Source organism: Perna viridis, chromosome 9 (genome assembly GCF_037379345.1).
Source record: "Perna viridis isolate PV_CMFRI_1.1 ecotype Kerala chromosome 9, ASM3737934v1, whole genome shotgun sequence".
Lineage (NCBI taxonomy): Eukaryota > Metazoa > Mollusca > Bivalvia > Mytilida > Mytilidae > Perna > Perna viridis.
Genome location: NC_142453.1, coordinates 15,525,359 through 15,539,712, shown reverse-complemented (window position 1 = coordinate 15,539,712; position 14,354 = coordinate 15,525,359). Strand labels below are relative to the sequence as shown.

At 32.9% G+C, this 14,354-nt stretch overlaps 1 protein-coding gene across 26 annotated transcripts in view; it reads right to left on the bottom strand.

The window, feature by feature from the left end:
• The window catches only part of LOC148606939 (uncharacterized), a 126,996-nt gene that overhangs the window by 31,509 nt on the left and 81,133 nt on the right, over positions 1-14,354 (bottom strand). For 22 of the 26 annotated variants that reach the window (XM_088545156.1, XM_088545144.1, XM_088545145.1 and 19 more), the window contains 9 exons: positions 8,383-8,569; positions 7,044-7,466; positions 6,313-6,378; positions 5,104-5,175; positions 4,393-4,499; positions 3,467-3,638; positions 1,908-1,928; positions 1,202-1,366; positions 556-696 (listed from right to left, as the gene is read on the bottom strand). In XM_088545156.1, the coding sequence (XP_088401282.1) occupies positions 556-696; positions 1,202-1,366; positions 1,908-1,928; positions 3,467-3,638; positions 4,393-4,499; positions 5,104-5,175; positions 6,313-6,378; positions 7,044-7,466; positions 8,383-8,569 (1,354 nt within the window). The remainder of the gene's footprint in view (positions 1-555; positions 697-1,201; positions 1,367-1,907; positions 1,929-3,466; positions 3,639-4,392; positions 4,500-5,103; positions 5,176-6,312; positions 6,379-7,043; positions 7,467-8,382; positions 8,570-14,354) is intronic. The other 4 variants (XM_088545148.1, XM_088545158.1, XM_088545168.1 and 1 more) reach the window with 2 other exon arrangements.

Genomic DNA, 14,354 nt, shown 5'->3' with positions numbered 1-14,354 from the left:
ACCAATCTGTGCAACTAAATATGTGATAAGTCATTGGTCACTGATCAGTTTTTGGTCAGTCATCGATCATCCGCCAAACCGATTCATTTAACTGGTGGTCGCATCATGTGACCACAGAGCGGTCAATATATCTTACCAATTCCATTGTTTCGTTTGTCAATTTTCACTCATATTTACATAATGTAATAGATATAAATATCAATCAATTAATTTTATATTGCATTTGTCATATTTTGAACAAAAGACAATATGTGGATTTACCTAATACCTTAAATTCAAGGTAAATTTATTATGGTTATATATTGGATTCATTCCAATGGAAATTTTACATGACAAAACTGTAATCAGATCAGTCACCAGCCATCGGTTATTGATCTGTCAGCAATCAATCAGTTGGCAGATTGTTTCGGGGACTGTACCTATATGTAATTTCAGTCAAGATGTCAGTGGCTGTGATAAGTAGTTGTCAGACAGATGTTGATATAGTGTACAAACAGCATTACATCTTACCGATGCATTAATCCAAAAGGCATAATATTCTACATAACATCTCACCTGTACGAGGTCACTCTTATCTTTCTCCAGCCGACTAACTTTATCCTCTAACTTCTGGAAGTGTAGGGAGGTTGAAGTATTCAGGGCTTGACTTGGATTCATTTTAAATTCTTCAACCTGTGCTGTCAAATTTTCAAGCTCCTGAAAAATAGTCGCTAGAATGTCATTCTGAAGTTAATATAATTCATAATTGCCTTTTCATTCAATCTTAATCAAGATGAGATTGTTTAAATCTATAAATATTTTGGTAGGGTAACATTGTTACATGTCTGGGTTTGTAATTCTTGAATTGACCTGACCCTAAGTAAACAGTAAATACATTTAGATAGGCATGATCAGATGTGGCAAATTGCTATTGGGGGCTAAAGATATGTTTATACATCATAATCATCTTCATCACAGAAGAGCACACCTATTGTTTTTCTACATTTTTCAAATTACAGGGAAAACTGAATTTATATATACAATAGGATTTCTACAAGATATTGCATTTTTTCAAATTATATCAGGAAATCTACCGTTCTTCATTTATAATACCACTGTATACTATACTTTCTCATCTAATAAAAGACATAAAAAATAAATTAAAAGTATCTAATTATCATAAATTGAATTTTAGTATTTCAGTAAAGGGGAGACAACTGACCTCCTGTAATTCTTCAATCTTATTGCGTGACTGTCTCTGTTCATTGAATAAATCTTCTTTGGCAGAGTCTAGCTGTCTGACTAGTTCATCCCGTTCTAACTCAAGACCATCCATGTGTCTTAACCGGACCTTAAGACTTGCATTCTCTTCTTCCAGGGAGGTAACCTAGTAGAAGAAGTATTGAATATTTTGAAGAAAAAAATTGAAATCTAAACAAATAAAAGGCACTTAAGAAAATGTTTTTTTTTTAATTTTTAAAGACCACCTTTATTCAAAACAAAATATAATATAGTATGAATGATCTCAATATTTTTTCATGAAATAAAGAATTTATTAGTGAGAAATACATAATAAAATCTGGTTAAATAAAGTGAAGTCACTTGATATATATATATGTAAGCTATGTAGCATTAAATGAAACCAAGATAATGAAATATAATATAAATATAAAGATGGATATTGTTGAAGACTTTCCCATTGAAATACTCCTATGAATATGTAGGTGATGAAATACAAAAACAATACAAGTATAAGACAAAAAATGGTGAATAGTGATAGTAAAATTCCTGGAAACCACTTTTACATGGAATTCAATTTCAACCAATAAAAAAACCCTGTGTATTCTCAAGGTAACAGTGATATATATAATGTGAGTTATTGGCCATGGTACATTTGTTAAAATATAACATAAATCAAGTTTTGTTACCTCCTTAGTGCCCTTATTATCCTATAGGACATAAAAACAAATCTGTAACTACATGTGAGTGAAGCACGTTCTTCAATACAAATCATTTCTATAGATTTATTAACAAAATGTACATATGGACCAATCAAAAAAGTTTCATCAAAATACAAACTACTTCATAGTCTGCCCTTAGTAGTACAGTGGATCATGTCTAATAACTGGCATATTCCTGCCATAGTGTCTAGTCAAAAGAAAGAAAAATGTTGTAAAAACAAAGTTCTTTAGAAAACCAAGGTATTTCACAAATGATGTATGGTTGCTTTATCCATTTAGGTACATTTTTGAGTAAATTTTGAAAAATATTTATGCAATTAAGAGCAATTTTTTAATTTTTGGTCTGATGTTATGCAATTTGGAGTTTTTGCAATTTTTTGCAAATTTGCAATTAACTGGAATATGCAATTAAAAGGTATGCAATTAAGTTGAATCCACTGTATTACAAAAAAAAACAAAACAAACTGTTCACATCAAGTGTTTGGATGTGGCAGAACTAAATTCATAAGATTCAATTTGTATTTGGACTGGAAGTCTATATTTGACTCTCTTTGGATTTTAAGCATTTTTCTTTAGGAATGTAATTTCATTTATTTGTTTTAATTACTCAAATTCTATATTGCCTTGCCCATGTTTTATCTGGAAAATTGAAAAATGTAAGAAAATTAACATGGATATCATAAATTATAGAACCTGCTTGCTATGTAAAATTTGGAACAATGACATTAGAGATCAAGATTCATTTTCATTCAGACTAAGTATGATTGTGTATCACAATCTAGACAAGTTTTTCCAATATTGTTGTTGATGAGGGGATAAAAACTTCTATATTCAGTGAAACCTATTTAAACTGCACCCCTTAGAATTTTCACATTGGTTCGGTTTGGACAGATGTTCGGTTTAGACAGGTGTTCAGTTTAGACAGATGTTCAGTTTAGACAAGTGTTGTTTGGACAGGTGTTCTGTTTAGACATGTGATTGGTTAAGACGGGTGTTTGATTTAGACAGGTGTTCAGTTTAGACAAGTGTTCAGTTTAAGCAGGTGTTTGGTTTAGACAGCTGTTCAGTTTAGACAGTTGTTGTTTGGTCAGGTGTTCTATTTGGACAGGTGATCAGTTTGGATAGGTGTTTGTTTGGACAGGTGTTTGATTTAAAGTACATTCAAATTGATATAAGGGACTTTAAAAAAAGTCTGATCTAAATAGGTTTTCGTATTATTAAAGTTTCACTGTATAACTTGTTGATTTAGCATGGTAGTAATTTATTTTTGACATTTCAAAGGAAGGAAGACGATCTAAACTTATATAATGTGCAAGCAAATTACAAGCCATATAAGATTGTGTTTATGTTTTATGATGATCTCAACTTTTGCCTTGAAGGAATGTTGTCATCAACATCTAGAAACTAGCTTCTTCATGGGCATGATATAAAGAGACTGGTAGATAAACATAAGGAAAGAATTTATTAATACATCCACATTATAAACACCAAAAGAAAAACATTAGAAAAAATGTTTATAGCCATACCTTTTCATCAGTATCAACAAAGCTGTCTGATGCCCTGATGTCACCTAATCTTGATCTCAGCTGATCTTCGTAATTTTTCACTTGTCGTTTCTTCCGAGACAGATCTTCATCTATTCTGTCGATATCTTTCATTATGTTTTCTCTTTTTAGTTCCGTCAACATTAATTGAGTCCTGTTAAAATTAAATTAAAGTTAAAAGTTTTATAGTGCTTGGTTGTTATTCAGAATTGAAATTGAGTATAGCATTAAAGTACACGTATGCCAATTTCTTATTTTTCTCAGTGTACATGTACTTATATTCACCAGTTTTGTTGTCTTCAAATAGTTGTCAAAAATAGTACATGCAAAGATGATTTTTCACATGATGAAACAACTATCATATTTCAAAACAACAATTTGCAAACATGTTGACAGAATCTAAAGAAATTAACAACCATGAAACTAAATTTTGTACAATAATAAAAACATGAACAACATGAAGCAGCACACAATGTCATGCTATGTATACTCCCACTTATAAAATGATACTGGATACCAACCAAATATATTTACATTTGCCCCATCTTAAGCCACACACCAAATTTGAAATCAATCCATTCATTAGGAGCTGAGATAATTGCAATGGAATTCAGATGGACTGAATGACTGACGGACAAGGTGATTACAATGCACTACCTGCTTATTGAGTGGAGTATGATTTATGTATATAAAAAAAAATAAATTAACTACGGTCTGACTGTACTGAACCCCTTCGGAAATGGGAGGTTTTGATCCATTTAGGCAGGAGTTTGTTTTACAGACGTTCAAAACTCATTGACATTGACATTAAAGGATTTCAGAAGTTTTCTGATTAAAAATGGGGTCGAATTTATTCAGGGTAGTGCTCAGAGAGATTTCACTGTTATTGTACATTTGAAGAACCATACTTGGCTTCATCTGTCTGTGCTTTTATCAACTGCAACTTTTTCTCAGCTTCCTTGACCTCTGACCTTGACCCTTTCATGGCACTGACCAGTCCTTCCCGTGGCCTTTCCTAAAAATCAAAAGGAGATTTCTTAAATTTCTGTCTTTTTTGTAAAAATACCACTAGTATGCATATGGTGGAAATAAAAAACTTCTTTTGGCAAATAGCTAGTTGTTTCTTTTGTAAAGAAAATTTGATTGGAAATGTTGCCATAACACCTTTAATAAACACTGACTTATTTAATTGCTTCTATATTCTAAGGATGAAAATAAAGGGCCATTACAGATGAGGCAAGTTTCCTAAAATTTTCCTCAAATCCCTTGACAAATCAAATTTGACAAATCAGATAACCTAAAATTAAAAACTTGAGGAAATTCTCACTGGGTATTTTTTATGAAACCCAGGCCAGGATTCTTTTTTTGGAATTTTTCTTGTCATAAATAATGTCATTCTTTAAAAAAAAATTTTGTTGGATGATAATTAAAATAATATAACAAGTAATGTCTGTTCTGTTTTCTTTGTCATGAGATTTTGTACAATCATTCTTGATGATACATCAGAACATGAAATCAAAATAATTATGTGGTTATGTACCACGCTTCCTTCCCTCATTGAGACCATTAAATGGCCTAAGAACCAGGGAATTATCTATGAACGGCTTAAGTATACATACCCTATCTAAACTGTTAGATCTGTAGTTGGCTCTGTTAGAATCTGATCCAAGGTTATTAATATAGGAAGAAGGCTGAAAAATAAAGTAGGATGGATGTAATGATCATAACAGAGAATACTGATTTCAAGGAATCAATCATGTTTTTGAAAGTTGCACATTTGAGTTTAATGAAGCTAGTAAAAAGATTCTTTGCAACCATTAAATTAAGATTGATGACAATAAACCTCTGCATATTATATAGTTATCATAATGGAACAGTCTGAATCATTGTTTAATCTTGAAAATAAGGGTAACAACAAAATTATCCAAAATAGTATTTATGCATATGTTAAAATGTTAAAAAAATAGAGATAAATCATGGAATTGATATCTTGAAATTAAAAATGTTTCAAAATGAAATTCAAAATTACAAAAAAAATGCATTAAATTAATCATAAGTCCTTCATAAATCTGTATTTTTTGTGATGTATTTATTTTCCTTATTTTTGCAATGGACAATATGGCATCAAAAACTAGCTATTAAAAAGTATATATTAATACAGAAACTAAGAACTCCAAAAAATGGAAAATGGACAAAGACATCCTCTTAGAAAATAGGATTGAAATTGAACAAAAAACCTTCACACAAAATGAAATTTCTGAGAATTGATTCAAATTAAGGAAGTAGACTTATGGTAAGGAACACAACTATTGAAATCAGTGATATGTTTGTATCATATTCAATTTCATCAAAGGCTACCAAGTTTTCATATGAAACAGAATGAATTCAGTCCAAGCTACTTTGATGCTTACAATGGATAGATGTAAAATGCTGAATACAAACGTTCCAGTTATTTGTAAGAGTTGTGTCCCATACCCTAAGTCTACCACCTTAAGGTATATTGAAGATACTTTCAATAATGCATATCTGAATTCAAATTTAAGTGCACATTCTACAGCTGTGTTGATGCAGCATATATTTCAGAACTAAAGTATTGATTCAAGCACAAACTTTTTCAAGAATGCAGACTGAAAATCATCCCAGAGTGAATACTAAGCAAATTCTAATTCACATTTGAATGTACATTAACACAATGATGTCATGAAAGCAAACAAGATGAGGATCCAAGTGAAATTAATATATAGTATATATGTGTGATCAGATGAAGCATTAACCTGAAGCACACTTAGAGAACCAAACCAAAAAAGGAGGACAGTTCAGCTACCCACCTTATCTTCTGAGTATTTGTTAGTTGACTGGTTGGGAGAATTTGGCAAGTCATGGAATGATACTGACTGAAATCATACAATTTGGATGTTAATTTTTATAGGGTAAAAGCTGACTGAAACTCAAAAAAAAAAAAACGATGTCAGATTTAAAAAAAAATTTACTTGATTTTCACTAAAAACCTTTCCTTTTGTTGTTTTATTAATTTATTAAGTGGAACCAGGCACATAGCTGAGGTCAAATTGAAGTGTAGGCAAAATTACGGCAGGGGGTCTGGGCCAAGCCCCCCCCCGAAGCTCCACGGAGATAGCATTTTAGAGCATCAATAATGCTATCCTGGATGTATTTTATCTAAAAAAACAAAATAAAAACAGAAAAACAAAAACAAAACAAAAAATTGGCAAAATTAAGTGCAGGCAAAAGCTTTTTGCCTAACGGCAGCTACGTGCCTGGGAACCATTACACCCCAAAATTTACAACATCCTTCGATAAAGATTTCAATTCACACTATCATAAGCTGTGGTTCCCAAATGTTGACGTAAATGATCTTTTATTTGATCAGTAAATATCAGATTTTGGTATATGCTCAATTAATTGGTATGTTTTGAAAATATACATGAGGCATCATTAGCTAAGCTTGGCATAATCATTCTTACAGGCAAAATCACAAACTCTGGCAAATAAGTGCTGATATTGTTTATAATATACTTCCTAATACAGTATGTTAACTTACAAGTTTGTCCTCTAAGTTTCTAGGACTAGTCTGGTCAATTTGACTAGAGGTATATCGTGGACTGCTGAGGTTAGAATGTACTGGGCTGGCCCATTCCATATCAGGCCCATTTCGAACTTTATCCCTATTAGGACTATTGGACGAGGTACCAGCCCTGCTTGGAGAACTTGGTCTATTTGGAGTGGAAGTTGAAAATTTATCTCGTAATGGGCTGTTTCTGTCTGGAGTTGAATTTGTTCTGTCTGGAGATGAACTTGACCTTGATCTTCCTTCTGGACTGTCATAGGAGGCGGGGCTAAACCTATCTTGGAATAATCCAGTTCTTGCCCTTTCTAATAATGAACTTGTCCGTGAAGGAGTTGATGATGCAGATTCCCTGGGAGAATTTCTACCTTCATTGGATAAATCTGTATAGGAAGAGGCCTGAAAGGAAGAAAAAAAACATTTTAACATCTGACTGAATGTTTTAAAAGGCCATTATACACTGAATTTAAGGTTTTTTTGGTATAGGTACTGTTGAAAGATTTACAATTTGCAGTCCAAATTTGTAGAAACTACGGAGAATCTGTAAGATTTAACACCTCTGTAAGTACCAGTATTGCTTTTTCATTTTTCCTTTGGCTATTAAAAGATTATCATACTAATATACATATTTTTTTGTAAACTTAATCATTATCTTCTAGGCATGTTGTAATACATGTAAATTTCAGCTGCAATGCATCATTACCATTATAAACAAGTCCAATCTGCACAACTACATACAAGTTTCATAGCATTTAGCCTTGTGAGGTTCTGGGTGTTAGAAGAATAGGCCTGTAACAGTGCTAACCTTGTCATAAAAGGCGGCTTAATAATGCTCTAAACCTTGGCCACAGGCAAGGGCGCTCTGCCCACAGGGCAACAGGGTTGTGTGCCCCAGGTGGTGAAATGGGGTAACCCTGGCATGCTAAATGCTCGGTTTGTCAGCCTATAATACAGAACACCTGACCATAAACCATAGTGGTGCAAGGTGTTGGAAAAGATGCCACCTTCCTCACACGTTAAAAAACCCTGCTGTGGTATTCATTAGGAGTAAGAACCTTTGCACTCCACCACAGGAGGCTAAATTGCAAGACCCTACCCAACTCTCCCTATTTCCAATGGCAATCAAACTCCGTCAACCCTATTATCCTTTTGTCCCATCCCATTTTTCATTTCATGTTCAGCACCTGATTTCATATAGCTGAAATACTGCTGCTTTGTGCTTTAAACACCAACAATCAATCAATCAATCTTTGCATTTACCGGTACTTAAAAATTGATAATTTTATTACTGAATTGTTCTGTACTTGAAATATACCTTAGGTAGTTCTCCAGTAATGCTAAGCATGCCCCTGGTAGGAGACTTTGTCCGTCGAGGGGAGAAAGAGTGTCCTCTTCTTTCCATCTCAATTTCTCTTTGTATTCTTTCTGATTCTCTTTCTATCTCTCTTCTCTCATCATCCAAGCTATCTCTTCTACTTGTGTGTCTTGTCGAAGAGGATGATCTAAAAAGATAAAAATTATATACCATAAATATTTATATATTTCTCTAATATGACACATTGGAAACAGAGCTGAAAGAACAACCGGTACTTCTTGTCTTCTTCTGAGAAATATAAAATCTGTGACCTATAATGAAAAAAAAACTGGTGCTGATATATTGTATTAGTTTTCCTGTAAGTTGAATATAACTTCTGGAGTACAATTAAGGAAATGATACATCATAATTATAGAAAATATTTTTCTGTCCTTTGCTTTCATTTATTTTACCCTGGATTAATTGGGTATTAAATTTCAAAGCGACAACTATAGAACATTTGAGCATTGAAATATTTCCATAACAACAATACTAAACTGAAGCTTATATAAAGCTAATTACTGGGTATTATTTCACTAAAATAGTAAATGGATTAAGTTACATGGCTGCCAGTTTTTTCACAGATTTTTTCAACATATTATGAACATATTCCAAGATATCATTTTTGTGGTTTTAAAAATGCAATGCAGTTCAGAGTGTTAAAAAAGCGAAGTTGTGAGTACTTTTTTCAAGCTTTTCCATCTACTACAAAATTAGTACACTGGCCATGATAAACATTATTTCTAAGTTACAACAGTTATTAACCTATTTAAACAAGCACACCTAGGACTGGTATTGGTCAGTGTTTAATTTAGACGGGTCTTTGGACTGGAGGTTTGTTCAGTATTGGTCAGTGTTTAATTTAGACGGGTCCTTGGACTGGAGGTTTGTTCAGTATTGGTCAGTGTTTAGTTTAGACAGGTCCTTGGACTGGAGGTTTATTCAGTATTGGTCAGTGTTTAATTTAGACGGGTCCTTGGACTGGAGGTTTGTTCAGTATTGGTCAGTGTTTAGTTTAGACGGGTCCTTGGACTGGAGGTTTGTTCAGTATTGGTCAGTGTTTAATTTAGACGGGTCCTTGGACTGGAGGTTTGTTCAGTATTGGTCAGTGTTTAATTTAGACGGGTCCTTGGACTGGAGGTTTGTTCAGTATTGGTCAGTGTTTAGTTTAGACAGGTCCTTGGACTGGAGGTTTGTTCAGTATTGGTCAGTGTTTAATTTAGACAGGTCCTTGGACTGGAGGTTTGTTCAGTATTGGTCAGTGTTGAGTTTAGACAGGTCCTTGGACTGGAGGTTTGTTCAGTATTGGTCAGTGTTGAGTTTAGACAGGTCCTTGGACTGGAGGTTTGTTCAGTATTGGTCAGTGTTCAGTTTAGACAGGTCCTTGGACTGGAGGTTTGTTCAGTATTGGTCAGTGTTGAGTTTGTTCAGTATTGGTCAGTGTTGAGTTTAGACAGGTCCTTGGACTGGAGGTTTGTTCAGTATTGGTCAGTGTTGAGTTTAGACAGGTCCTTGGACTGGAGGTTTGTTCAGTATTGGTCAGTGTTTAGTTTAGACAGGTCCTTGGACTGGAGGTTTGTTCAGTATTGGTCAGTGTTTAGTTTAGACAGGTCCTTGGACTGGAGGTTTGTTCAGTATTGGTCAGTGTTGAGTTTAGACAGGTCCTTGGACTGGAGGTTTGTTCAGTATTGGTCAGTGTTGAGTTTAGACAGGTCCTTGGACTGGAGGTTTGTTCAGTATTGGTCAGTGTTTAGTTTAGACAGGTCCTTGGACTGGAGGTTTGTTCAGTATTGGTCAGTGTTGAGTTTAGACAGGTCCTTGGACTGGAGGTTTGTTCAGTATTGGTCAGTGTTGAGTTTAGACAGGTCCTTGGACTGGAGGTTTGTTCAGTATTGGTCAGTGTTGAGTTTAGACAGGTCCTTGGACTGGAGGTTTGTTCAGTATTGGTCAGTGTTGAGTTTAGACAGGTCCTTGGACTGGAGGTTTGTTCAGTATTGGTCAGTGTTGAGTTTAGACAGGTCCTTGGACTGGAGGTTTGTTCAGTATTGGTCAGTGTTGAGTTTAGACAGGTCCTTGGACTGGAGGTTTGTTCAGTATTGGTCAGTGTTGAGTTTAGACAGGTCCTTGGACTGGAGGTTTGTTCAGTATTGGTCAGTGTTTAGTTTAGACAGGTCCTTGGACTGGAGGTTTGTTCAGTATTGGTCAGTGTTGAGTTTAGACAGGTCCTTGGACTGGAGGTTTGTTCAGTATTGGTCAGTGTTTAGTTTAGACAGATCCAAAATGCAATGATGCCAATAAAAAAGAACTTAAGAAGATGTCTTGTTAAGACATGTTTTCAATTTGATCATGGTTAGGTTAAAACAGGTTAATTGACAAAGGGTCAAGTGAAACAGTAGACCAATAGTTCTTAAGGTTAAATACAATAACAGTAGCCGATTCACTTATGTAATTGCCTTAACTCAAGCAGCCATTTTCACAAAAAAAATTATTAAAACAATCCAAGACTCCTGCCTTTCCAGTCCCTGCAAACTTAAAAAGATATTTAGGAGTTCAAAAAATAAAATCTTAGACAGTGAACATAAGATTAGGGAAGGCATTCAAATATAAACATCGTGATAATGAATAGCTAATGTGACACATAACATTTAAACACATGCCATCACATGAGAAAGACATGTATAGATACTTGCCTTAGAGATGTCAATGATGATAAACTCAGACTTCTATGGTATGAACTTAGTGATCCAAAGGAACTGTGTCTACTCATAATTTATTCCGTTATCGAGTACAAAATTCGTTTATTGCATACACATAGTATGTTTCATCAATTAACATCCAAAAAGAATACTTCAAAATTCAGCTGCGGAATTTTAAAAAAATCGCCATAACCAATAGAAATGTGTAAAACAAAGGTATCCTTTTTAGTAACTGGTCATACCATGCTAACATATATTACAAAACTTGAGTAAGACATTCATATCCTTCATGTTATGTGGTAGACATTTTCAAACTTAAAAGCCTTTTAAATCTGATGAACAAAACCTACTAAAATATGTAAATTAGACCCAAATCACAACGGTACACTATATTGAGTATAACAGTCCTTTGATTGAAATCACCTCGACATTCTTGTCACTCAACTCTTAATGAATAAAACATGACTCTTTCATAAGGGTCTGGATGGAATTTTAATTGTAATTGAGCAGCTTAGATACTTATATTTATCATTTTTTAAATGATATAAAAGTTTAAATGTACTTATAAAATAAGAAGATCCCATTTTTCATTCAAGATTTTTTTATTAACCATGCAATGATAGTTCTTATTGGGGGAAAAGAGAGATCATACAGACAAATCTGTCTTAAGCGACCACCGGCAATAACATGTCTATAGAGAATATAATTAAAACATCACCATGTAAAATAAACTGTATATAAGGACCCCTGTCTATATGGGAAGGTCACTTTACACAGGTTTTGCTGTAATTAGTATTTAAAAACCTGAAAAACCTGTTACTTTCCAGGTTTTTTTTCTGGCATTGTTAGCGTCTATGCTTGCCATAATTTTATTTTCCATTTCCTTGCCAGGTTTTTTAAAAGCCGACAGATAAATATGTATATACTAGCTGTAAATCAATTTAATAAAAAATATAAAATATAAGGAAATATAAAAAAAATGAAAATATAAACGGTGGGTCTTCGTCTCTTGATGAACATCAATATTTTTTTCAATGCAAGTCTAATAACTTAAAAATAACATATTGGATGATGAAACATAGAGCTTCCTTCCATTACACCAAAAGTAGCATATTGGATGATGAAACATAGAGCTTCCTTCCATTACACTAAAAATAACATATTGGAAACATAGAGCTTCCTTCCATTACACCAAAAATTGGAACTAAAACATTTTTAAGATACCACAAGGCATCAGATGTGAAAGCATCATATCATACAGACAGACAGACAGAAAATTGAACAGCAGCATACCATTATATATTCAAAATATGGGCACATAAAATAGAATGAATGCCACATTTATCATTTTTTTTTCAATTGAAAAGATTTATCACAGTCAAGAAGAAAACAATTGAATAACCATATACATATATGAATAACCATATACATGTATGAATAACCATATACATGTATGAATATATATATAATTTTGTTTGTTGAGGTTTAACGTCCGAGCAGCAATATTTCAGCTATATTCAGACGACATATATATATAATTAAAACATCCCCATGTAAAATAAACTTGTATATAAGGACCCTTGTATATACAGGTTTATTTTACATATACTGCATATATATATATATATATATACACTGTTTGTGTCACTGACTTATAATACCCACTCTTACCTTAACGTTCAAAAGTACAAAACCACAACAAAATGTAAAGTCAATTTATCCATCTACATCCTCAAAATCAAACAAGCATACAGTATGTACAAACATATAATGGATTAATGTTGTTTTAGTCATTAAAGCCTCATAAAAAATGTATTTATGAAGTCCCAACCAGCACACCCAATACACTATCGACAAAAGGAGCATTGAAATTGTTCAATCAGCCATCGGTAAATCTTTAGGTACATCACGATACAGTTACGGAGCATAAATTTATTATTGAGAAGAATGTCGAATATGGAAACTGTTGATAATCACCAGGAATTTGAATCTGTTGATCTTTGAACAATCTCTGCTAATTAAATAGATACATCTCTGAATAGATTGTTATTGAATATAGATTGATTTGTGGTAAATATACTATGTCATCTTAGTAATGTGTTTTAAAATGACTAAGATAATGGTTGTTGTTGACAGAAGTTTCTAGTATATATATATATATATATATATATATATATATATATATATATATATATATATATATATATATATATATATATATATATATATATATATATATCTGTTTAAAACTTTTAGTGGAGAATTGAAAGACCCCCAGAATTACGTAGGCCTAAAGAAACTTCCTTTTCCTTACCACAACCACTCAAATATGGATTTGTTTCCACTTTTCCTTGCATTTCATTTGAAAAAAATAACATCAAAAACATTATAACTGAATTAACACAACTGACACAGTTTGTAACAAAAGCAAAGATACAACCAAGGGGAAATTGGAGAATAAAACAAAGCCAAAAACACCAAAAGAACAGCAGCATAAAATGAATCATAAAACACATGAGACCAAAAGAGAATACAGAGAAACATAAACAATACTATTTATACCCAATTATAACTTGGGTGAGCTCTGTAAAGGTAAATTCCTGCTTCTTGCAAAACTGTATGATGGAGTTATCCTCTTACCATAGAATATAAATTTAAAAATATAAACTTAGACCAGAGGAACTACAGTTGGACAAATGGACATACAGACAGACTTCAAACAATTCTTTGAAGCAAGACCCATACATGTCTTGTCCTGCATCACTGTCATATATTTGTCAGTACATAAGTATTTTCAATATATATATAAAGAATAAGCAAGTTAGAAAAGCTACAGTGTAGGTTTAATATTTCCTGAAGTACCAGTAATGTACTAATGACAGCATATAGTGCTGAAAATCAGTCAAGCAGAAACTATAGACCTGCTTTCACAGCTTGTACATGACACAGGTAAAAAGACATGTTTATTAATAGGTTTACTAATAGGCCATCAATTTTATTGATATAAAAAGCATAAAGTCAATATGGAAAAAATGTTTAATTGTATAGGACCAGCTACACGTTTTAAGGCAGGAACATCAATTTTTATAAATATAAATATATAACAATATCACAACCAACTGATGAGCAATATACATAGGTATCTATGCAAAAAAATATTCTTGATGAGAATACGAAAAAAACAATTAATGAGGAGCATAGTAAAAAAAACACCAAAAATAAACAAGGTAAAACAAT